The 23,795-nt window shown below is 31.0% G+C and overlaps 1 protein-coding gene across 1 annotated transcript; it reads right to left on the bottom strand.

Annotated features, from left to right (window-relative positions):
• Nucleotides 1–579: 579 nt before the first annotated feature.
• LOC123665692 (proteasome subunit beta type-5) lies at nt 580–5,307 on the bottom strand. Its single transcript, XM_045599954.1, has 6 exons — nt 5,072–5,307; nt 4,886–4,987; nt 4,443–4,542; nt 2,223–2,416; nt 1,155–1,293; nt 580–784 (listed from the first exon to the last, which is right to left on the bottom strand). Exons 1-6 carry the CDS (start codon nt 5,213–5,215, stop codon nt 618–620), a joined length of 846 nt encoding a protein of 281 aa, XP_045455910.1. The 5' UTR covers nt 5,216–5,307; the 3' UTR covers nt 580–617.
• Between the last annotated feature and the right edge of the window lie 18,488 nt (nt 5,308–23,795).

Below are 23,795 nucleotides of genomic sequence, written 5' to 3' on the forward strand. Positions count from 1 at the left end.
TACACATAAAATATGTAAATTAAAAAAAGTTCAAAGGCAATCTTATCACTAATAGTGATATTATTTAGATCAGTACTGACCTATTGTGTTACAAGTGCAACATCAGACGTGGAATACTAGCGTTATTTATAATGATATAAGTATCGGCACGGATATTTAGCGATCGGCGACAGGTTCAACAGAGAGGCGACAGAGACGGATTACTCGACAAATAAATTTAGAGTTAATAAAATAATGGATTTTTAATAGTGGAGCCTTGGAGCACGGTAAAGAAACCAATCTCAAAAGGCGCTTTTGTGGCAGTTTTTTACGGCAATATGATCACCTCTTTGATGTTTATTACTCCACTAGCTGCCCAGACAGACTTCGTTGCAAGAACAGACAAAAATAAATTAGCCGATTTTGTCGAACCAATCTCGAGTTATGCGCTTAGCAACATTCTTTTTATTTATTATCAATAACAATTTGTTAAAAAAAAATTGATGTGATCATACATAGGAACATTTTATTCCCTTGAAACAAATAATTGGTCGTGAAGGAGAGCAAAAGAGAGGGTAATTAATAAATAAAACATTTTACTACAGTACATTTTATATTTAAAAAAAAATCTTACAATTTTATTCATCTTTGACGCCCTTTTCCGCTTGATACTTATAGTGTAAGTCGGAACAATCCTCGTTGGAGACGTTCACCCAGCCCTTGTCGCTGATGTGGTACACTCTGATGATGCCACCGGAGTATGCGTCTCTGTGGGTAGCGTGGTAGATTGCTCGACGACCCAGTTCTGTACGGATGTTAAAATTTTTAAAAGCGAAGTTATAACACTCATCTGTTTGTAAACGTATAATGAACAGTAAATAATTAATACTGTGGAGTAGTAGTGTGAGTGAATAGGGTTGTATACACATGTGTAGATAGTTGTAAATTAAGGCATTAAATTACTTCAACAGTCAAATAAATACTACTATTACCTAGGTTTTCGTTAGAATTTTGTTTGCATGTATTATTTCATTAATATCCTCATCAACATTAGCAAGTCAATGTGATTTGGACATTGTACAATTTGTTTGTCAGGTGTGACTATTTTTATTATTTAAGCACAGATGTTGACTTATATTTTTAACTCCTATAAAAAAAAACTTATTGTTCATTACCTTGTGCTTCAACATCCTCAAGATCCCAGCGGTAGCCTGAGTCCAAAACACCGAAAGCATACACTGAACCAGATCCGACTGAGAATACTTTTCCTGGAGTACGAGTTCCCTCACTATCTACATAGTACAATTGAGCACCCTGAAATATAATAAGAAGAATGGAATAAATGGCATAGGAGAAAAAGGGATATATATATATATATATAAGGGATAGTATAAAACAAAGTCGCTTCCTGCTGTCTTTATGCTTAGATCTTAAAAACTATGCAATGGATTTTGATGCAGTTTTCTTTAGTAAATAGAGTGATTCCAGAGGAAGGTTTGTATGTATAATACATAAATAATATAGAAGAACACATAGTTTTTGCGTCTGAGCGAAGTCGCCCTGGCCTGGGTCCCTAATATAGTAATAATTTAATCAGCAAAAGCATTGGGTTTGTAATATTTCTAATTTTTTTTAACACGAAATGCTGTTTTTACGTCAAAAATAAACAGTGCAATAAAAAAAAAAAACTATTTATTAATACATACTTAAAGCTCGTTGTTTTTTATTTGAAATGTCTGTATTTTTATATATCCAAAGACAACCAAGATGACATAACAAGTAACAAATATTTATAGTAATTAATAATACTACTCTCTTTATGGTACACCATTAAAAGAAACAACAAAAAAAAAACATAAAATGAAAGATGTACAAAGGCGGTCTTATCGCTGAAAGAGAGATCTCTTCCAGACAACCTTTGGGTATATGACACGAAATAGAAACTGCAGTTAGGAAGTAAACAAACGATTGGTGTGCGAATTAGAATACTCGAACAAAGTACTAATAGAGAGAAAAAAAAAATAAACATACGTAACACTTACATATATAAAATACATACATATATATATACACACACATAATAAATATATATTATATCATACAAAGACGATGTAGGCGACCATGACGTGCTTAGTGACAAATAATGTAGTTTAAGGTTTTTTTGTGTAATGTAGTTTGGTAATTAAATCTACAACTATAATTTGTTAACAAGTAAATGTTTAATTCTCGATATAAATACTAACCCTCTTATCAAAACCAGCCAACATCATTCCCATGCTGAGTCCCATGCCTTTGTAATTGTAAACCATGTTAGCCATCAGTTTACTTGCTGCGGCAACAGAGATACGTTCACGATTACGTAGTTCATACAACCTGCATTGTTTAGCTAACACTCTGTCCCAGTAGACACAGTCGGCTGCACCACCGGCTAGGGTACCTAAGGAAATAAAATTATTGGATATACTATAAACATTACAAATATGCATAATATTGAAAGAAATAGGTATGTGTGAAGTATGTATGAAGGAAAAACATAAACATGTACAAAAGGCGGTCTTATCGCAAAAAGAGCGATATTTAACTATAACAATCGGTAATTTTGTGATTTTGTTTCTATTTTGATTGGTTGTATGAATCTGCTTGCTTCATAATGCTTGTTTAATTTGTGAAAACTTTACTGGTCATTGAATATGTCAATGTGTACTAAAATATATGCTATAAATACTGTTTTCCTGATACAAATAAAATAAAAATGTTCTGTGGTGTGGTGTTTCGTCTGATTTCTGTTTCTCAATTATAAATATAACAAACACCTCTCATCTATACAAAAATAAAATTGGAGTGTCTATTTGTAATATTAAAATAACCACTTTTTACTAATTTTATATGTATGTAAACACGGTACATATACCAAATAACACTTTTATAATTTTTGTCTGTCTCTTTGTTCCGGCTAATCTCTGAAACAGCTGGACCGATTTTGTTGGGATTTTCACTGGCAGATAGCTGATGTAATAAGGAGAGACTTAGGCTCCTTTTATTTTAGATTTTTTTTTATCTCTGCAAAACTAAACAATAACCATTTTGTTAAATTCCTCATGGACGAAGTCATGGGCACAGCTAGTATTGTAATAAAAATTAAAGATTGGAGAAATAATTGTGTTTGCTCGCAAACGAAAAAAAAACCGACTTCAATTACATCGACAAGTAATACAACGTAGATCGACGAAAAAATAGTCAAGCAACTACGCGTTATCAAAGATTACTCAAAAAGTAGTTATCAGATCTCGATAAAATTTATATGTGACCACATGATAAACACCAGCTTTCGATTAAATTAAAAATTATCAAAATCGGTACACCCAGTAAAAAGTTATTACGGATTTTCGAGAGTTTCCCTCGATTCCTCTGGGATCCCATCATCAGTTCCTGGTTTCCTTATCACGGTACCAAACTAGGAATATCCCCTTTCCAACAAAAAAAGAATTATCAAAATCTGTACATCCAGTAGAAAGTTATGCGGTATAATACAACGTAGGTCGACGAAAAAAGCGTCAAGTAAAAACGCATTATTAGATATAACTCGAAAAGTAGTTGTTAGATCTCAAATAAATTTAAATGGGACCAATCGGCACACACCACCTTTCGATTAAAACAAAATTTGTCGCAATCGGTCTACCCGGTCAAGTCGAATTGAGAACCTCCTCCTTTTTTGGAAGTCGGTTAAAAAGGACAGAAAAAAAATAACAAATATTCTTACAATCGTGTGCACAGAGAAGAAGGCAATATATCACCATAGCAAATACAAAACTATGTAAGAGTAATAACACCATAATTGTGTTTACTCACAAATGGAAAAAAAACTGACATCAATTCACATCTTCTAGTAATGCAATACAGATAATTGAAAAAATAGTCAACCAAAATACACATTAAAGTTGTCAGAACTTTATAAAATTTAAATGGGACCACATGACAAGCATCAGCTTTCGATTAAAAAGTATTAAAATCGAGTAATGTTATAAGGTAACTCACATAAAAAATATAGTCTAATTGAGAATTGCCTCCTTTTTTTTAAGTCAGTTAAAAAGGCACAAAAGTAAAATATTATCACCCCTATTGGTTTTAAATGAGAAGTTTCATTTACTTGTTTGCTGTAACTAGAGTTAGTTACACAAAAACTATATTTTTGAGAAGTAACTAGTTAGTATGAATCCACACCATTATCAAATTAGGCAGTGGGTTTGATGCTTTTTATTGTAATTTTGTATTCAGTAATGACATAAAACATTCAGTTACTGTAAAATATATCATAAATTAAATCTAATAAAATGGTTAATACATTTTTTTAAATGTATTATATTTCATATTTGAAAAGTGCTTTTGTGACTTTATATACACAACAATGACATTAGAAGATAATATAAATAATTTCCTACGATTATTTTAAACAATGTACTAACCAAGCAAGTAGTCATTGATCTCAACAATTTTCTTCATGGACTGTGAACCAATAAATTGACCCCCTGTTGCACGGGAATCTACAGCAAGTAATACTCCTCCCTAAAACGTACATTTTGTTTCAATACAACTTAATTACCAAATACATCTGTTTAAAATAAAATATGAAAAGAAATTAAACATGTTCGAGTCTTTCAGCTTGCACATTCACTGATCATATTTTTATTTAAATTCGATTTACTAGTCTGCAATGTCACCAAAATTTCAGGAATCTAGATATTATAATCGCGGTGTCTTATTTAAAATGCTTATTATATATGGTTCAAACAAAGGCTAACAGAGTCAACATGCTAGTCTTGTATTGTATTAAGTATTTATAAATTCTACCTTAACAGAACAAAAATTTAAACGTGATTAGGTTGATCAATTACAGTTTTTTACATACCTTATAACGAAAACCAAGAGTGGTAGTACCGTGATCGAACTCAATTTTTATTTGGCGTCCCGTCTCATCTTTTGTATTGAATTGAGCCAAAGTCTCAACTGGCTGGAAAATAAAACGAATCAAATCAAATATTTAAACTTTACTTTATGTAGTAACTATACTTTCGGTACAATAACCTTTACTTACATTAGCAAACGGCGGAGTCGCAAGTTGTGCACAATTTAAAAAGTTTTGAGTGTACCCTAACACGTCATCGTTGATAGATGCTAGAGAATCAATGGGTTTCAAATTAATTTTCTCGTCTAAACGACAAAGATCTAATAGAGCCATTTTTATTTCTTATAGAACAAATCTAAGTTTTCGGAATATAGAAACGTGATGACAAGCAAAAATAAAATGCTAAATAACGCTCAAATTGACAACTGTCACTGTCATATGCTGTAAATACACGTACAAAACTTATTTTAAATATTGTTTTAAGAAAATCATTCAAAACAAATGCAAAAAATTACTGAAGTGATTTTTTGATTAAATAAATCCAAATTTATTTTTTTTATAAAATATAAATACAATTTTGAGAAAAAATAGAAAGACATATTCAAATATCTTATTATGTATGCAATAGACTTTACAACGAAACGAGTGATGAAAAATCATTATGTACTCTGAAATTACAGACTTGGCTTCAAATAAAATTACTTCAGACTCGGCTCCGGCCTTTTGATATATCAGAACGAAACTTACAAATTCAAATTAGGCTGTATGGATTATAGCCCTTTGCTTTTCCTTATTGGGGATAAATTTTAAAACAACAACAACAATCATTATGTACCTACTTTTTTTTAGTTATTTAAATCGTTTGTGTGTAGTATTTAAATGTATATTTAAATACAATATAAGAAATGTGCATTTTGGTTTAATTTATTATAGAAAAACTTTATATTTTTTAAATTATTATGAACCATTTGACGCTATTCTCCACAAGATGGCAGTATAAATAGTCGTCGCAGAAGTTTTCTCATTTTTCATACTCATTCATGTACAATAAATAGTACCTCCACGAATAAAAAAGATAGTGGTGAGTTTTTATAAATTTCATTTTTTGTTTGTTTATTTTATTTTTCTTGCTTAGTGTAGCAACGGAATGATTTATTTATTATCTCAAGAATTTACAATTAAAAAAAAAATTAGTTAGTTAGTTTATTTAATTAAAACTGGCGAGATAATTGAACGGAAAGGCATGTTCAACTGAAGCTACACCTTAAGAAAGTTAAAAAGTATAATAGGAGAAATTTAAAAATAACTGTTTTGGGTTCAAAAAAGGCTTTTGTAAAATCAAGATCAAATTTAGGATACACAAAAAGGTTAGTTGTAAAGTTTTAAGACCCCAAAGAATTAAAAGGAGTTCCACACGTAGTAAGCACTTAACATAATTATGTTACTCTAATACCTACGGTTATATAACTAAGTACTTATTTTTAACTAGCGACCGGCTTCGCACGGTTGCAAAACAGTGTTCCTCTACTATATTATGCATGTATTATACATATATACCTTCCACTGGAAATCACTCTATTTACTAAAGAAAACCGCATCAAAATCCGTTGCGCAGTTTTAAAGATCTAAGCATACAGACAGCGCGAAGCGATTTTATTTTATACTATGTAATGATAACAAAAACAAAGCTTCAGTTTGTTATCAGTTACTTCATTGTGACTGTTATACTTATTTTTAGAAGAGAAATTGTTTTATACTCTTATTGTACCATTAATAATACCTACATTACGTGCACTGCGTTCGACAAACCGATTTTAAAAGGCTTAGCGCATACATATTTCACATCTTGTGGATAATGTTTATCCTGCACATAAGTTACGGAGATACTTTAACAGCTGTTAGGGTCAAAACAAGCCATTAGAGCCTGTTTCACCTCAATAATTAACTGAAAATTTTTGATTGAAAATTGCGAATCTAAATGGAATTCCATCTGTTGGATTCCTTTATACAGCATACCTATAGCGTTAACGACAACAGGTAAAATAGGCCCTAAGAATGTTTAAGAGTAAAAGTGTTTCCTAAAAAACTCTTAATATTTTTATTTTGCTTAGTTCGAAATATGCACGTTTATGCAAATCATTTCGTCATTACATCATCATCATTACAGCCTATACAGTCCACTGCTGGACATAGGCCTCCACAAGTTTACGCCAAAAATAACGTGAACTCATGTGCTTTGCCCATAGTCACCACGCTGGGCAGGCGGGTTGGTGACCGCAGTACTGGCTTTGTCGCACCGAAGACGCTGCTGCCCGTCTTCAGCCTGTGTATTTCAAAGCCAGCAGTTGGATGGTTATCCCGCCACCGGTCGGCTTTTTAAGTTCCAAGTTGGTAGCGGAACTGTGTTATTCCTTAGTCGCGTCTTACGACACCCACGGAAAGAGAGGGGGTGGCTATATTCTTGAGTACCGTAGCCACACAGTACGCAAATCATTTGACCATTACTAAAACTGTATTATCTATATATACTTCTTATAAATAATAGATATATTTTGTTCATATAATTTTAAAAACTATTAAAGTTTACACTATCAAATAATACAATCTAATATGCACTTTGTTATTATATGTCAGAAACAGAAGAGGACCCAAAATTTACCCTTAATCTATTTAAATTAATATTATAAATAAAAAAGATTTGATACCACTAAATTGAAAAACTAACGCATGTTTTTAAAAAAAAACACCAGGAGTATTTTACGATATGGGTGACATAAGCTATATTTTTATATGCTTTATTTAAGTTTAAATGCAATTATATTATACCTAACGGAAGAAAAATTACCTGACGAAAATTGTGTAAATCATTTAAATACGAACGAAGCCATAAACAAAAAGCTTGTGTAACAAAATATTGTTATTTGTATATAATATTCTATCGTATAAATATAAGAGACTTGAAATTATTTATATGAAATGATTTCAAGTCTGTCATTATTTTAAACGTAAGTTATTTTATTACTTATTACTGTAATGTTCTATAAATTACAGTGAACTAAGGTTGCAATAAAGGTACGCGATAAACTTGTCAAGATAAACATGACTTTATGAAATGGTTATAATTTATCATAGAGTTAATTGACTTTTTTTTTAAATTACTTTCGACTAGTTTAGATAGCAAAAATGAAAAAAAAATAACGAAAATACGAGAACTAACTTTTGATTACGCGGTTTTGTGATTGCTGACATATTATTACTGAAAAGTAAAATTCAAAAAAGCCTAGGATTATTTTTCACGTGGAACGTGATCTACCTACAAGACCCCGCAATTTGAAAGGCCGCAGTTAGCAGTTGAACACCTTATAGGTATAAATAAAGGACTCACACTCAACGTTTTCGTATGGGACAATTGTGTTTGCTTGCAAATAAAAAAAACCGCTTTCATTTACATAGATTAGATGTATATACTGTATAGTATAGGTAGACGAAAACACAACCGCTCTGGTGTAGTGCGTGTAGTCGCCTAAAACACCGATGGTTTGCGGGTTCGATTCCCGCTCGGAATTGATATTTGTATTCGTAAAAATATTTCTTTCCGATTTGGATGTTGTTTCCGGTGTGGAGAGCACGTTACGAACACGAATTTCTTCCTTTTTTGATGTTGGTTAAAAAGGGGTTTTTTTCTTGTCTTGGTCTTGAAGTTACTGCCAAGGCAGTTGGACGTTTATAGTCTGATTCTGTAAACTGTTATTCACATTATACTTACGATATTGGCTAGAACCTAAATCTGACAAAATAAATTACATATATAGTAATGTGGTAAAAAATATGTATTATTATATATGTATATATGTAATATATTTATTACATATTTATTATCGTTATAATAACAAATGCTGCCAGTGTCGGACCATCCTAGCAATTCTAGACAAGCTTTAGAACTGCTGGTCTGAAGTTAAACTATAAATATTTTATGTAATAAAAATGTCATGGGCAACTAAGAGCCCGTGGATGTTGTTAATATAATAAAAGATAAATAAAATAAATTCATGAAATCTAGTAAAAAAAAACGAACAATTACCTACCTATAAGATAAGTATTTGTGATGTATAATAAACATATTATAAACAAAGCTTAAAGATAAATACAGATTGTGTAGCATAATGGGCGGACTTATTCGCTAATTAGCCATTTCTTCCAGACAAGGGTTAAAGTTTTAGATAGTTTACAGACTTCTTCTTAAAACCAGATTCACATGACCCTAATATCAAAATTTCACATTTATCCCAAACATGCGTATAGTTGATGTGTTAAGTGTACCTATAATTTGTTACGGTTAAAAAATTAACTCGAAAGATGAGTCAAATCCAAAATTCGTGAATCCAAGAAAGTCACGATTCGGAATTCAAAACTGCATATTAACAAATGTTAACCTAGCCCAAGAAAATAATAGCCTAAAAACTCATAATTGCAACTTATAAAGACCTTTTAGCACACCGTAGCGTAAGTCTTTAAAATTTTAAAATCAAGTATTATAAAATGCTTTATTTTTATTGTTCCCTGTAGTTTTATATTAATGACAATCTACAATCTACGGTTAATTATATTTACAGGTAATGTAAAATTATTTCGCTAATAATATCCATAAGGGGTTGAAGTAAGCAATAAAATGGTAATTTTTTTTAAAGTAGGTAAGTAGTTATGTGTAAACGAATATGTCTTGCGTCGATTATTGTCCTTCTCTTATATTAAGAAAGAGGTCTATATGTTGCAGTCAGAACTCTTAACCAGTCAAAAGTACTATTGACTAGCGAAATCAGTCAAAAGTACTTTTGACTGGACAAGTTGGTCAAAAGTGGTTTTGACTGAAAATTATTGGTTATTAGTACTTTTGCCTGCAAATTCGCGGTTAAAAATACTTTTGACTGACGCTCTCCGTCAAAAGTAGTTTTAACTGCAAAAAACGTCAGTCAAAAGCACTATTAACTCGAATGTGAATAAATTTAGTCAAATGATCCTGATAAACCATAATAAATTTATGCCCGCGATCCTCTTGCGACTGCATGTCAATCAGATCGACTTGGCAGCGGCTGTTCATTTCAGTGTGCAGGATTGGTTTCTAAACCTGACCCATCCTTTTCTTGTTTTTCTTCCTTTGGCATACTTCGCACATTGATAAATATACATTAATCATTTCTTTTGTAACATTAGCGTACTTTTTTGCCGCTTTATTCTTAAGTCTATCGCGACCACCATGCCCTATAGAAATATGAGCAGCATCAATAATGTCGTAGATTTCCTCAGCCGGCGAAAATATTTGACGGGTTCTGTGTTTGTAACTAATTTTTTTATACCACAAACTTCAATGTGTTAAAGCGTTGTAGTCTACTGTACTGTAATGGTGTTTCCTTTTCATTAAATTTCGCGTCTTCCACATCCATTGCAAACTTTTCAAATTTTTCTTTTGTCATCACATTGAAATGACTATCTTTCGTATCTTCCATCGCTAAAATTCCTTGCAAAAAGCCTTCTTTATTTTCGTAGTCACTCATTTTTGTTCTAATATCAGCACGTTCTCCACTAATAATGAGTAATATAAAATGTGCGTTTGTCGTTATTTTTATTTATATGTGCGTTTGTCGTTATTTTTATTGACCACCTTAAATTGTTAAGAGTTTTGACTGATACAACCAGTCAAAACAACTTTTGACGGAATCATTTAGTCAAAAGTACTTTTAACCAGCTCCATTGGGCAAAAGTACTTTTAACTGTTATTTTAGTCAGAAGTATTATTGACTAAAGCAAACGGTCAAAAGTACTTCTGACTGATTTTGCTAGTTAATAGTGCTTTTGACTGGTTAAGAGTTTTGACTGCAACATATACACAGCTGTGGGATGTTACAGACCGAAGCGTAACGGATCGATTATGATTTTTTTTTATTTAAATAAAAAATTACAAAAATCTATATTTTTGTCTCGTTATCGAACTAGAAATTATATTTTTTTTTATATTTGTTAGTTAAATATACGTTATAAGAAAAAGAAAAAACAGTTTTGACTAAACGTTCACTGCACAAATAAAAAAAATATATATTTCATGCATTCGTATTCGAATCGGTGTGAGAGTCAGTTAAAATTTTTGAGCACTAATAATAGTGCATTCCTGTAAAGTCGAGGCTTATCAGGGTTAGGGTAACTTAAGCTCGGTTCCCATAGGAATCTCCGCTGTAAAAGTGCCCCTGTTTTGTCACGCGATCAGTCTTCTGGTATTTTTAGGGCGTCCATGATATGACTTACTGATTATTAACAATGTTTGTGTAGTTTTAAACAAAATTTAGTTTGGTTATAAGTTTAAATATTTATATAATATTATTCTAATCTATTATTACAATAATTAATTTTGATTCAAATATTAAACTCGTCACTTTTATTGTGTTAATTCTTAATGTATCTTTTGTACATATATTGGATAGAGCGTGGTGATTAAGATCATTGTAAATAGTTGGTGATTTTTATATACAAAAAAGACAGCTATGCACAGTAGTGAAAATTTTATAATTTAATAATGAGGTCGTGTATTTTAAAAATTTTAAATTTTAATTTTAAATGCTTTCAATATTTTGTATTTAAATTTATCTGAAAATTTGTTTTATAATAAATAAACAAAGAACAAAAGTCTGTCCATGTAAGAAAATCTAAGACATCGCTTCGCCCTGGGGTTAGCAAGACCGGCTCAGCGAAATAATAATAAATATATATTATATTGTTACGTAAAACATACTTTTCCCGGGTTTGGGAACGTTTGTATAGTTACTTATAATATAAACCTGAAAAGTTTGTTAAACTTGTTAATCTCTGACGACGACTGGCTTAATTTGCGTTGTTATTGGAATACAGATACAATTTTTCTATTGTAATAATTTGGTCATTTATAGTATTTTATTATAACATCTATAGTTAATGTGACGTTACCAACATTTTACTGTCAATTGTGCTAAAAGGATCGGAAATAAACGCAACAGTTATTCTTTTAAACATTGGCAATATACCTTTTACCTAATTCAGTCATTTCTTGTCTTGTATAAAAGCCAGAGTTCAACAAAGCTTTTAAAAAAATATGCTCAAGAATCGAAATATTTTTAATGAAAAAGGATTTATTTACATTAATCAATCATGTATTTCCTATTTTATGTATTTACGTTTGTTAAAATATTTTTTTATTAAAAATCCACATTACTTTAAAATAAAATAGGCTATAAAATATCACACTCAGACTCATAGTAGCGAATCAAGCCACAAATATCTTCACGAATAGTTGTAGGGTAAGTTTAGTCCTAAACAAATTTAAACTTACAGTCATCCTAATATTTTTTCGGGCCAACCTCGCGGCTGTCATAATGTCATACATTTTAGAGGCACTTTAATGAGACCGGACCATGGTCTATTGACACTAAAATTGTTAGGAATTAATGTCTCGCTATAAAGCTATTTGAGAACTATAGAACGCTACGGGCGATAAGTGGTTTATTTCACCTATTATTTAGATTAATAATAATATTATATCGAATCACGCAGACTAAAAAAATCTTTATTAGTATTTTTAATAATGGGTAGAAATGAGACAGAAATTCTACTGTTAATCGCTTTTAAAATAAATAATTATTTTACGTATTTAATATGTAAAATTTATTATGTATCTATACGTGTAAGTTTTTAAGCTTTCGTGTTCAGTAACAACGATTTATTTGTAAAACTGGATGTTTACTTTATTTCTTGTTCGTTATTTTGGATTTCCGATATTTCGCCACTATTGCAAACGCCATTATGCACTCAATGTAAATAAGTATGGTACGATTGTAATCAACCGACGTACGTGAGAGATATTTATGAAAGACATTTTTAATAGAGCAATAGACGGACAAACAATTATTTTTAGAATTTTTTGTTCTTTTATCACGTGATACTTGGTTCGCAAAATTATGATCCCAGAGCCTTAATTCAAATAGGCCCCAAGAGCCTTCATTAAAATTTGATGTAGGTTATATCTTGATACATTATAGAATTACTAGCTACGCCCGCGACTTCGTCCGCATGGAATTAAAAAAAATTTTTAGTTCGCAGAGTTACAAAATAAATAAATTTCAAAGATAAATGTAGCCTTAGTTATTCCATGTTATATCAGCTATCTGCTAGTAAAAGTCCCGTCAAAATCGATCGAATTTATTTAATTGCATAGATAGTTCTTACTATATAAATAACTTGACTGGAAAAAGTATACTTTATGGTCAGTAACTGTTGTCAAATTACAGAGAAGCTGTGTGTCCTCTATATTTTCTAATCCATAATAATAAGCTTTGATTAAAGAACCCCTAACAAAATATCTATAAAATAGGTTAATAACGCTTCAGCCTGTAATATCCCACTGCTGGGCATAGGCCTCTTTCCCCATGTAGAAGAAGGATCAGAGCTTAATCCACCACGATGCTACATAATAAGGTAAAATCTCGAAAATATTATATTTATGTTCTATCTATTCTATTCTAACAATAAAACTAGAAAAGATTTGTATTTTTAAATGTTTTTAATTGATTCTTTCTCAAAGTCGCGTAATCCACCATGCTACTCCAATGCGGGTTGGTGGATATATTCATGAGTAACGATCGCTATCAGGTGTACATGATAACAATCGGTAGGTACCGACGGCTTAACGTGCTCTCCGAAGCACGGTGGGGAGACCCACAAGAACTGCACAAACACCCAGACCACGGCAAACATCTGCATGGCCAATACAAATGTTTGTCATGTGCGGATAATCGAGAAAAAAAGCTTAATAAGTTATTGTATAAAGCTCTACTTTACTTTTTTCCGTTTCATTCTGATGTAAAACTCTAAAAGTGGCTATTCTTTTGACGTTTAAGAAAGGGAGAGAAAGATTTTGTTGCATTTCGCTACTGTTTCACAAAATTAACATTAAATAATTACTTTATTCAAGAAGGCTTCAAAAGCATTTTTGGATCATTTTAAAAATTATAATTAAATTAGTTTTAATTAATTAACTATACTTAATTAATTAAAACTAATATAATTTCGAGAATTTACATACCGAATCATTCATTCACAAGATTCGGTATGTAGATTCTGCCGAGAAGAATTAGTAAGAGACTATTCTTACTCTTAAAAAAAATTTGCTTTGTTATAAAAAAAAAAATTTAATCTTGCTTGAAATACAGCGCCCCTAAATCCACACATATTTTTATACAAATATAAATATTTATTTTGGTTTTCTGAAAAAAAGTACAATCGAATTGAAAACCTCCTTCTTTTTTGGAAGTCGGTTTAAAAGATCTGCGCTTAGTGTAAATGTAAATAACAATGTTTTTAGCGCACAATACTTTTATTATATTATCTAAATTATGTGGTTCCTGTACAAGAAAGGGTGGAAAATAAATTAAGGAACAAGATGATCGTTGCGCTTATAGTTTTCAACGCAAACATCCCTACTATCTCTGATGGTATATCTTGTACAAAAGCAACTAATCTGTTCAATTAATGTAGGTATGTAGCGTTTTTCGTCCAATGTCTTATAAAAGCCACGTGAAGAAATATTTAATTTAATATTATAAAACTGTTCATATTTTAGGATATAGGTACCAGGGTAATAGTAATTGTTATAATGTAAAATATTTATATATAAGTAAATTACATGTCGCAAATTTTTTAAACAAATATCTAAAATTATACTAAGCTACATAAATCACAGGATGATTACAGATTCAGATTATAAACCGCTTCACATTTTAGTTTAAATCTTGAGATCGAGTCGTTTTACGAAAGGTCGCCATTATTCTAAATTTGAATATTGGAAGAGGATAGATACATGGATGTTAACGGAGAGAGAAAGAGATAGAAGATAATGATGTTACTTGATGTGAAATACGGCGTAATGTTGCACGCTCCTTATTAATATTCGAAAATAAAGAATGTTGCCATCTGCCTGGAGGTAAGGGGAGTAAATTTTTGTTATAGTGTTGAGAAATCAGATTATCGATATACAGTCTACTGTAGTAGATTATAATCACTAAACTATAGTCTTTGACTGAATAACATTATTGATACAGTAACATCAAACGGTAAAAAAATAAAACAAAAGAAATAAAATGAATCGTATTACATTATTATTTAATTTACACGTGATAAATGAAATTATTTAAATGTTCCTTATTCTTCAATAAGTTTATGTTCTGATTCATTTTAACAGTAAGTTTGGTGTTCGCAACCTTTTTTCGTTTACTAAAAATAGCGTCTTTATAAATTCTTAATTCTTTCCTTTCTTTTTAAAATGTACGTCGATTAAAAGAAATAAGACTGTCGTTGTCATTGTTAGAACTTCTTCGATAGATAGAACTGATTATATCGATTATATGTAAAACAGGATGTCCACCATTATTGGTCATTATGTGTTCTTGACCTTTCGGTACTATTACAAGTCCTGTGGTCACTGGTGCGCCAACATCTATTACCATATAGTCATAGGAATTGGAATCACAGTGACCAAAAATGCTTTGAAAAGTAAAAACTGTTTAATGCAAATACTTAAGAGAATGCATGGTTCGATAGTTTTTCTATTTAAATCAGGAAAATATATATGGAAAGGCTAATATTTTGAAAACTGACTAATAATTTCTTTATTTACAGAAAGTGCAGTTACAAATTTAATTTACTTATGTCTTGTTTCTTTACAGTAATATTTAAAACGTATATCATGTATTATAAAACTATATAAACAAAAATTATTGTCTAATACTTTTGCGTATGCATTTAATTTATTTATATACATTAATAAAAAAATTCTATAACAAAGAGTTTATGTCAGTTTTTATGTCTTCGAGTTGCTGCACGAAATTCTAGACAATTTTCTCTTCCACTACTCCTTATATCGTCACAGAAAACAATTATCATAACAAGTAATATTTCTACATCGATATTATTTAAAAATCATCGACATATGTCCCTCACTATCGATGGTGAGCGATAGTAGTGGTCGCGCCTCGGGCTGCGTGCGCGCCACCCTTTCATTTTCTAATTATACAACTGGCAACGGGCCCGTGCGCGATTGGTAACATCTCGAAAATATTATTTATTTTTGTTTTAGAAATATTAATGATATACAATAACCTTTGCAGCTATCTATTCTGATATTAAAAATAGAAAAGATTTGTATTTTTTAACCGACTTCAAAAAAGGAGAAGGTTAATAATAATAATACTCTTTATTGTACACAACAACAATCAACACAATAACAATATTACAAATAAAAAACAGTGTACAAAGGCGGTCTTATCGCTAGAAGAGCGATCTCTTCCAGACAACCTTTGGGCTTATAGGAAACAGCGTAGTGAAAGCGGTAGGGAAGTGTACACAGCGAAGTGACGATTAATGTCACCTAGAACGTTATCAACTATCGAGTACAAATACACATACATATACATCATAATACATACATACATAGATACATACCCACAAACATACACATATACATACATATATATATATATATATATATATATATATATAAACACATACATACGCATAAAAAATACTATACTTATAAACGAAATACATATATCCTGGGGGGATTGGGGATTGGGTCGGCAACGCGCTTGCGATGCTTCTGGTGTTGCAGGCGTCTATAAGCTACGGTAATCGCTTACCATCAGGTGAGCCGTACGCTTGTTTGTGGACCTAGTGACATAAAAAAAAAAAAAATATATATTTTTTAATATGTGTTCGGGGATAACTTCGTCGTTTATGAACCGATTTTGATAATTCTTTTTGTTCCGACCCGTGACTGTCTTTGTTAATTCATAGGGTTCAAGTAGGTTCGTTATAGTCATTCATTAGAAAAGGTGTCCCTTTATATTTTTAATCCTCACCCGATCACACTTTTCGTAACGCTCTCGTCACGCATTCACCAGCTTACTCCCAAAGTCAAGCGTGCGTTAAGAAGTTTTACTTTAAAAATAAAATAACAATAAATTACAGCTTAACTATAGGTTGGCAACACCTTTCGGCTTGACCTCTCACATTCATTGAAATCTCAAATTATATAATGATTAATTGACCCTAACAACTGTAATTATGTTTTTTTTTTATACCATCACAGATTATAAATACGTTGACAGCTGATCCCTAGAGCGGTGTACTAAAAATTTGGTCATAGATAATCAAGAATATGCCCAGGGCTTAGTAATTAGTAATGGCGAAGTGATGACGTGTGAATAAAAAGTATTTTATTTAACTAATTATCATTGCTAATGATTTTTTGTGTAGTGAAAAATTTTAAGTAATTATTTTACCTTTTTTTATTTTCCTAAATATTTTTATTATATGTTATAAGTACACTTATACCTGTCTGTATTCACTGGTCATAATATCCTCCGCAACACAATAAATGATGCTACACAGATTTTTTATAATATTTTATATGACATTATAGACAAATGTGTTCCAAAACTTATTTCGCATGGTAAGGATAGATAACCAATATGGTATAGCAAATCACTGATACGTATTATTAAAGAAAAGAACAAATTACATAGTCAGTGGAAGAAATTTGGAAGCCCTGTAGACTATGACAGTTTTTCCCTTTTGCGAAAGAGATGTAAAGATGTTGAAAATGACCTTTTTACAAAATATATTTTCAAAACTGAAAACTTAATTAGACGGAACCCTAAATATGCGGTTTTTAATTATGTAAAAAGTAAACGTAAAATTAAAACTATCAGAAAATCATGTTTGACGAGATAAAAACCTTCTAAACGAGGCAGATTAATCTGGCTTTTAGTAATTTTTTCGAAAAAATGTCTCAAAAACCGTTACCAAAGTACGAGTTTCCTTCCTATACTTATTCAAAATCAATAAAAACGTTAACTGATATTACTGTGGATAGGCAAACGGTTTACAAATATTTATCGGCCTTAGATGTAAAAAAAGGGGCAGGTTCTGATGAAATTCCACCATCTTTTATTGTGAAATGTGCAGATATTCTTGCCTACCCATTAAGTATACTTTATAACAAATCTTTTAAGGAATGTATAGTTCCGTCTGTTTGGAAACAAGCTTACATTGTACCAATACACAAAAAGGGTTAAAAACTAAAATTGAAAACTATAGAACGATTTCGATCCTGAATACTTTTAGTAAAGTTCAAGAAACAATTGTTTACAGGGCTTTGTATCCTATTGTTTTAATAGATATTCCGCAGGAATAGCACGGGTTCACTAAGGGTCGTTCTACTCTCACCAGGCTATCGGTCTTCACACATGAAATATTACAAAGTATGAGTCATCGCTTTCAGTTTGATGTAATTTATACATACTTTGAAAAGGCCTTCGATCGCGTGGATCATGTCATACTTCTTCAGAAGCTATTTTCTTTAGGTATTTGTGGAGACTTGCATCGGTGGTTCAAATCTTATATTACCAATCGATCTCAAGAAGTTGTCGTTGGCAGTAGCAAACCTAATTATATTACGATTGATTCCGGGGTTCCTCAGGGATCGTTGCTTGGGCCTTTGTTGTACTCTATATACATATATGATTTAGGCAATTGTATCCAGATCTTTAAATTCATTTTATATGCCGATGATGCAAAATTTTACAAGAGATTACAGTCAATCGAAGAGAGCTCATTACTTCAAGATGATTTATTTATATAGACTAAGCAAATATTGTAGGGAAAACCGTATAACTATAAATGTAAGTAAATGTACTCACATTACTTTTTCACGCAATAGAACCGACTATTGTGGTACCTACAAATTTGAAGCTGCTACAATCAAGAAGGTTTCTTCTGTTGTTGACCTGGGCGTCACGTTGGATCAAAAAATGACTTTCTCTGCACACATAGACCGCATACGAGATAAAAGCTATAAAGCTCTGGGATTTTTGATGCGGGTCTCGAGAGAATTTATTATTATTATTATTTTAATTTACCACCTTGGAAGATCGCCGTAACGTAGCGGATATGATGTTATTACATGACATCTGTTCTAATTCTATTAATTGCATTCAGTTAACATCAGATATGTTACAGTTTTATACTCCTAGCAGACGTACTAGGCACACGAATCTTTTTCATGTTCTCCTTTGTGGCTTAAACTATAGCAGGAATTCAATAAGATGTCGACTGCCACGACAGTATAACAAGTTGTTTTCTGAGATTGGTCTTTTTTCCACATCTAGAATTTCCTTTAAAAGGGCTGTAATAGAGAAACTTACTAGCAACTAATCTACACAGTCACTTATCCATACCCACATCCACTTACATGCAAATATACAGGTATACACACTCACAAAATTACACATACACATATACACATTATTGACAATGGATATTTTACATTTTATATATTTCTCATTTTTATTGTAACTGTGTTTTACTACCTCAACTCAATTTTGTCTACCTTAACTGTGTAATTTAAATAATGTAAAATCCGAAATTGGCTTTTGTTTAGATACTCTGTATTGGTTTAAGAAACATAAAATGTAGCTGTGGATTTTTGTACAAATAAATAAATAAACACGGTTGCTTGGTAGAGATCGCTTTTTAGTGATAAGGTCGTCTATTGTACAAAGCAAAGACTAATCTTAATATATTGTATTTTACTTTGGTGTACAATAAAGAATATTTATTATTTATTATATGACAATTATATTTGTTAAAATCAGTACTAGCAAATCATATGCAATGAAAAGTATAATATATTATGTAATATCGCAGTAGAATGACGATAGAAAACAAAAAAATTAATGAAATAAATTCGATTCCACAGCGCCTATTACCTAACCGTTAAATTAATACTCCTAATCATTTTAATACATATACAGGAAATAATAATTGTTCAATAATAAACTCAAGTGAAATACAACCAAATTACAAGTACGTTTTAATTGTGCAACGCTTATGGCGACGTATTCTTAATACCCTGTCAGGAGCAAAAAGCAAAAAGCAATTTCACCATAGCGGTCGCACGTCAAAATCGAGCATAGACAATTTCGCGCGCGAAAGATCACTATCTACTCTGTGGCCGGCCACGTGACCGCCGGCGGGGTCACGTGACTCTATTTGTGTAGCCATACCGCGTTTATTAACTTTACTTTGGGTTCTTTATGAAGTCGAGAATCGATACGTCATTGAAAACTCGAGTTTTATATATATAAACAAGATGATGATAAAGGATCTTTTATGACTTTTGTTTTTTTTTTTGAGTATATGTTAGGTTATTTTTAAAATACATTAACAAATGGATACAAAAGGATTCATTATGACAATACACTAATTTGATAAGATTATTCCTTTTTAGTTTGGTTTATTTATAAAAACGTGTTTTTAGATTTTTCTAAACTATTATTTATTACTAAATGCATATTATGGATGTACACACAATACATATACTACAATAACAGAACATTTACATTTTCTGTTTGTCTTTATGTCTGTTTGTTCCGGTTAACCTCTGAACCCGCTGAATCGATTTTAACGAGACTTTTACTAGCAGATAGTTGATGCAATAAGGAGTAATTTACGCTTCTTTTATTTTTTAAATTTATTTACTTTATAACTGCAAACTGAGCAATTACTTTTTGTTAAATCCCACGCGAATGAAATCGCGTCCACAGCTGGTATAAAATAAAGTATCAAAAAACTCATAGACTACTAGTTTTTTTTAAATTGTGAAGAAGTTTTCATATCGCTTGTATTGAGCGTAGACTAAAACTAAAATATGTTTTAAAAAGTATCCAGAGAACAACAAAGCCCTCCAACATGGGTCACCTATGTGCCTATAATCTGTTCTGTCAATACTCCCGCTGAGTGACACTTGACATCCGAAAGCGGTAATCCCGAGGGATGCCACGGATCGCACTCCGATTTGTAATGGATGTGGTATTTTTAGTTCGAAAATGGGAAGTGGTTTTTCCTAACTTTTTACTGGGTATACCGAATTTGATGATTTTTTGTTCGGTGATTAGTCGTTGTCGTGTTGTCTCATTTAAATTTGAGCCAGATCTGAGCATTTTTTTGAGTTATCCCTAATAATGTGTATTACATATATACTATACTCGTCGATGTAAATTGAAGTAGATTTTTTATTATTTATATATCTATGTATATTTTTATTTAACAAACTCTAAATTTCATAGCAACTTATGAACGTCAAAAAGTGTTTAATTTTTTATCATTTGGTTGAAAAAAAAAACGATAAAAAATAAATTAATGGGCATTCAAGTATAAAAAAAAATATATATATAATTTTGTATACGTTTTTTCCATGTATGAATGAATAGTAATTATTGTTTGCTTAATATACTGCAAATATATACCACATCAAAATTTCGATCATCTATATAAAACTCAAAATGAACAACAAGAAGAGAAGTTGTAAGTGTTGATTTTTGTACTCAACGCTATCCCGGACTTTATTCCGCACGCTTTCCCAGGCGGTGATGAAATATTCCTCCCGGGATCTGCTAATAGTAAGCTCGTTATAACCCTTGGGAAGTGTGGATTTGCACATTATTACAAATTTCTGCGGTCTTGTATTATTAGGTGTTCATATTATATTATATTTCGATATCTCTAAGGAATACTATGCCAATTGAAATTAAATAACTACAAATAGATAAAATACAAGTAAATTTCAATATCTTTAATACGCTCATTTGTTCCTAAGATAACTCAATTAATATATGTGTTAAATAGTACTTATTCATGAATATACACATTTAAATAAAGAAAAAGAAAGCGAACCAAAAAAAAAAAAATCAAAATCCGTATAAAGATTGTCTTAATTTCTTATCACATTTCTACCATTACTAGATATAAGCTTACTAAACCTGTAAATTATATTGAATTGCTTTAGATTATTCGGTTCGGTCGTGATTACAATCCCAATAGAATTTTGAAGACCGTAGAAATGAAAAAAGTGTGTATTTTATACGTTAATATTAGATAAAAAATGCAAACGTTTAAAATACAATAAATATTACAAAATATTAACAAGCTGTGTGTGTACCTATATACATATAACCTTATAGATTATGGATAAGTATTTTTTTATTTGCGAGAAATCTTTTTTACAATAGTGTTTGTTTTCAAACAAAAGAAAAAATCCAACTTCAATTAACATTAATGTATTAATAGTAATTAATGTAACTGGTGTAAACCGTTTTAATTATTATAATAATAAATAATGTAATAATATAACATTAGTATTCAGTACAATACACATTATAAAGGATAACTCAAAAACTACTCGTCTGATCTCTATAAAATTTAAACAAGACCACACGACCAGCATCAGCTTTCGAATAAAAAAAGAAACATCAAAACACATAAAATTAACAGTCGAATTGAGAACCTCCTCTTTTATTGAATGCGGTTAATAATGTCGTGACAGCAAAAATATATTGGAACAAATAAACACTGTTCAATATCTCTACCATTCTGTGTACCAATATTATGAATGATGCTTTAAATAAGACTTGACGCGTATCAAAGGGTTGCGATATTATTCAAAACAAACAATAGAAAAAAAGTAGTTTATTTTTGTGTATGAAAAACTATCTATTATTACTATATTATGTGAGTATTTATTTACTATACTTATATAATTGTGTTTGCCCGCAAACGAAAAAACCGACTTCAATTACATCGACAAGTAATACAACGTAGGTAGACGAAAAAATAGTCAAGTAAATACGCGTTATCAAAGATTACTGAAAAATCTCGATGAAATTTAAATGTGACCACATGATAAACATCAGCTTTCGATTAAATTAAAAATCATCAAAATTAAAGTAAAAAGTTATGTAGTATAATACAACGTATGTCGACGAAAAAAATTAACAAACGTACTAGTCATCACTACGATTTTTTAGGGTTTCCCTCGATTTCTCTGAGATTCCATCATCAGATCCTGGTTTCCTTACCATGGTACCACACCTTGGATATCTCCTTTCCAAAAAAAAAGGATTATCATAATTGGTTCATGAACGACGAAGCTATCTCCGAATATACTTTAAAAAATATATATACGGTCTAATTAAGTAACCTCCTCCTTATTTGAAGTCAGTTAATTAAAAACAAAAGTATGTTTGTGAATCTATTTTGTATTTATGATCAAAACGCACAAAATTAAAATAGGTTTATATATTATGTATGTAATGTACACATTTTTATTCAATAAAAGATGTCTATAGTGTATTTAAATATGTCTTCTTAAAGGTCTATTTCACTGGTGGTGGATAAAGTTTATCTTGCAGATAAGTTATCGATAGACTTTAACATTGGATAGAATAGGTTAATACTCGTTTCCCCGCAATTAAGAAACTACAACGGTTAGATTCACAATATCGAATAGAAATATGCCATAAATATAGTGGAATTCGATGGTGAAAAAGAATAATATATCGTAAACTTTATGTGATGGATACCATAATCTGTCAAATAGTAACATCGGTGAAACTGGCCCTAAATCTATATTTTACAAGATACGCTATCACCGATCTAAACAATTCGCCACACACAAAGAGGCGCGCCATCAAAACGTAACTTAACTGGCATCATTACGGGATCTGCATAACTGCATTTGCAACGCGGGATTGTCGCATCATCGAATCCCCCGGGATTCTAGTCCCGTACAATAAAACTCAATTGTAACCTTGTTATTATATATCCCTATTTGTTTGACAGTTTTGAATCATTTTGAACTTTATAACCTTTAGATAGAAATTATTTATGTGTAAATTGAAATGTTATATAAGACGTTTTGAAATGTAGTTATGGGTATGTCACCCCCATAGTTATTATATGCAAATAATACGCATAATTTAGGGTTTTGGCCTATTCCGTG

The sequence above is a fragment of the Melitaea cinxia genome, chromosome 24 (genome assembly GCF_905220565.1).
Source record: "Melitaea cinxia chromosome 24, ilMelCinx1.1, whole genome shotgun sequence".
Classification (NCBI taxonomy): Eukaryota; Metazoa; Arthropoda; class Insecta; order Lepidoptera; family Nymphalidae; genus Melitaea; species Melitaea cinxia.

What these genes read in the sequence shown, in the direction of transcription:
- LOC123665692 (XM_045599954.1), bottom strand. Translation starts at nt 5,215, where the DNA reads ATGGCTCTATTAGATCTTTGTCGTTTAGACGAGAAAATTAATTTGAAA. An exon ending in CTCTTGGTTTTCGTTATAAG is followed by an intron (nt 4,543 to 4,885) that starts GTATGTAAAAAA and finishes TGTACGTTTTAG; the next exon opens with GGAGGAGTATTACTTGCTGT. An exon ending in GATCAATGACTACTTGCTTG is followed by an intron (nt 2,417 to 4,442) that starts GTTAGTACATTG and finishes TTATTTCCTTAG; the next exon opens with GTACCCTAGCCGGTGGTGCA.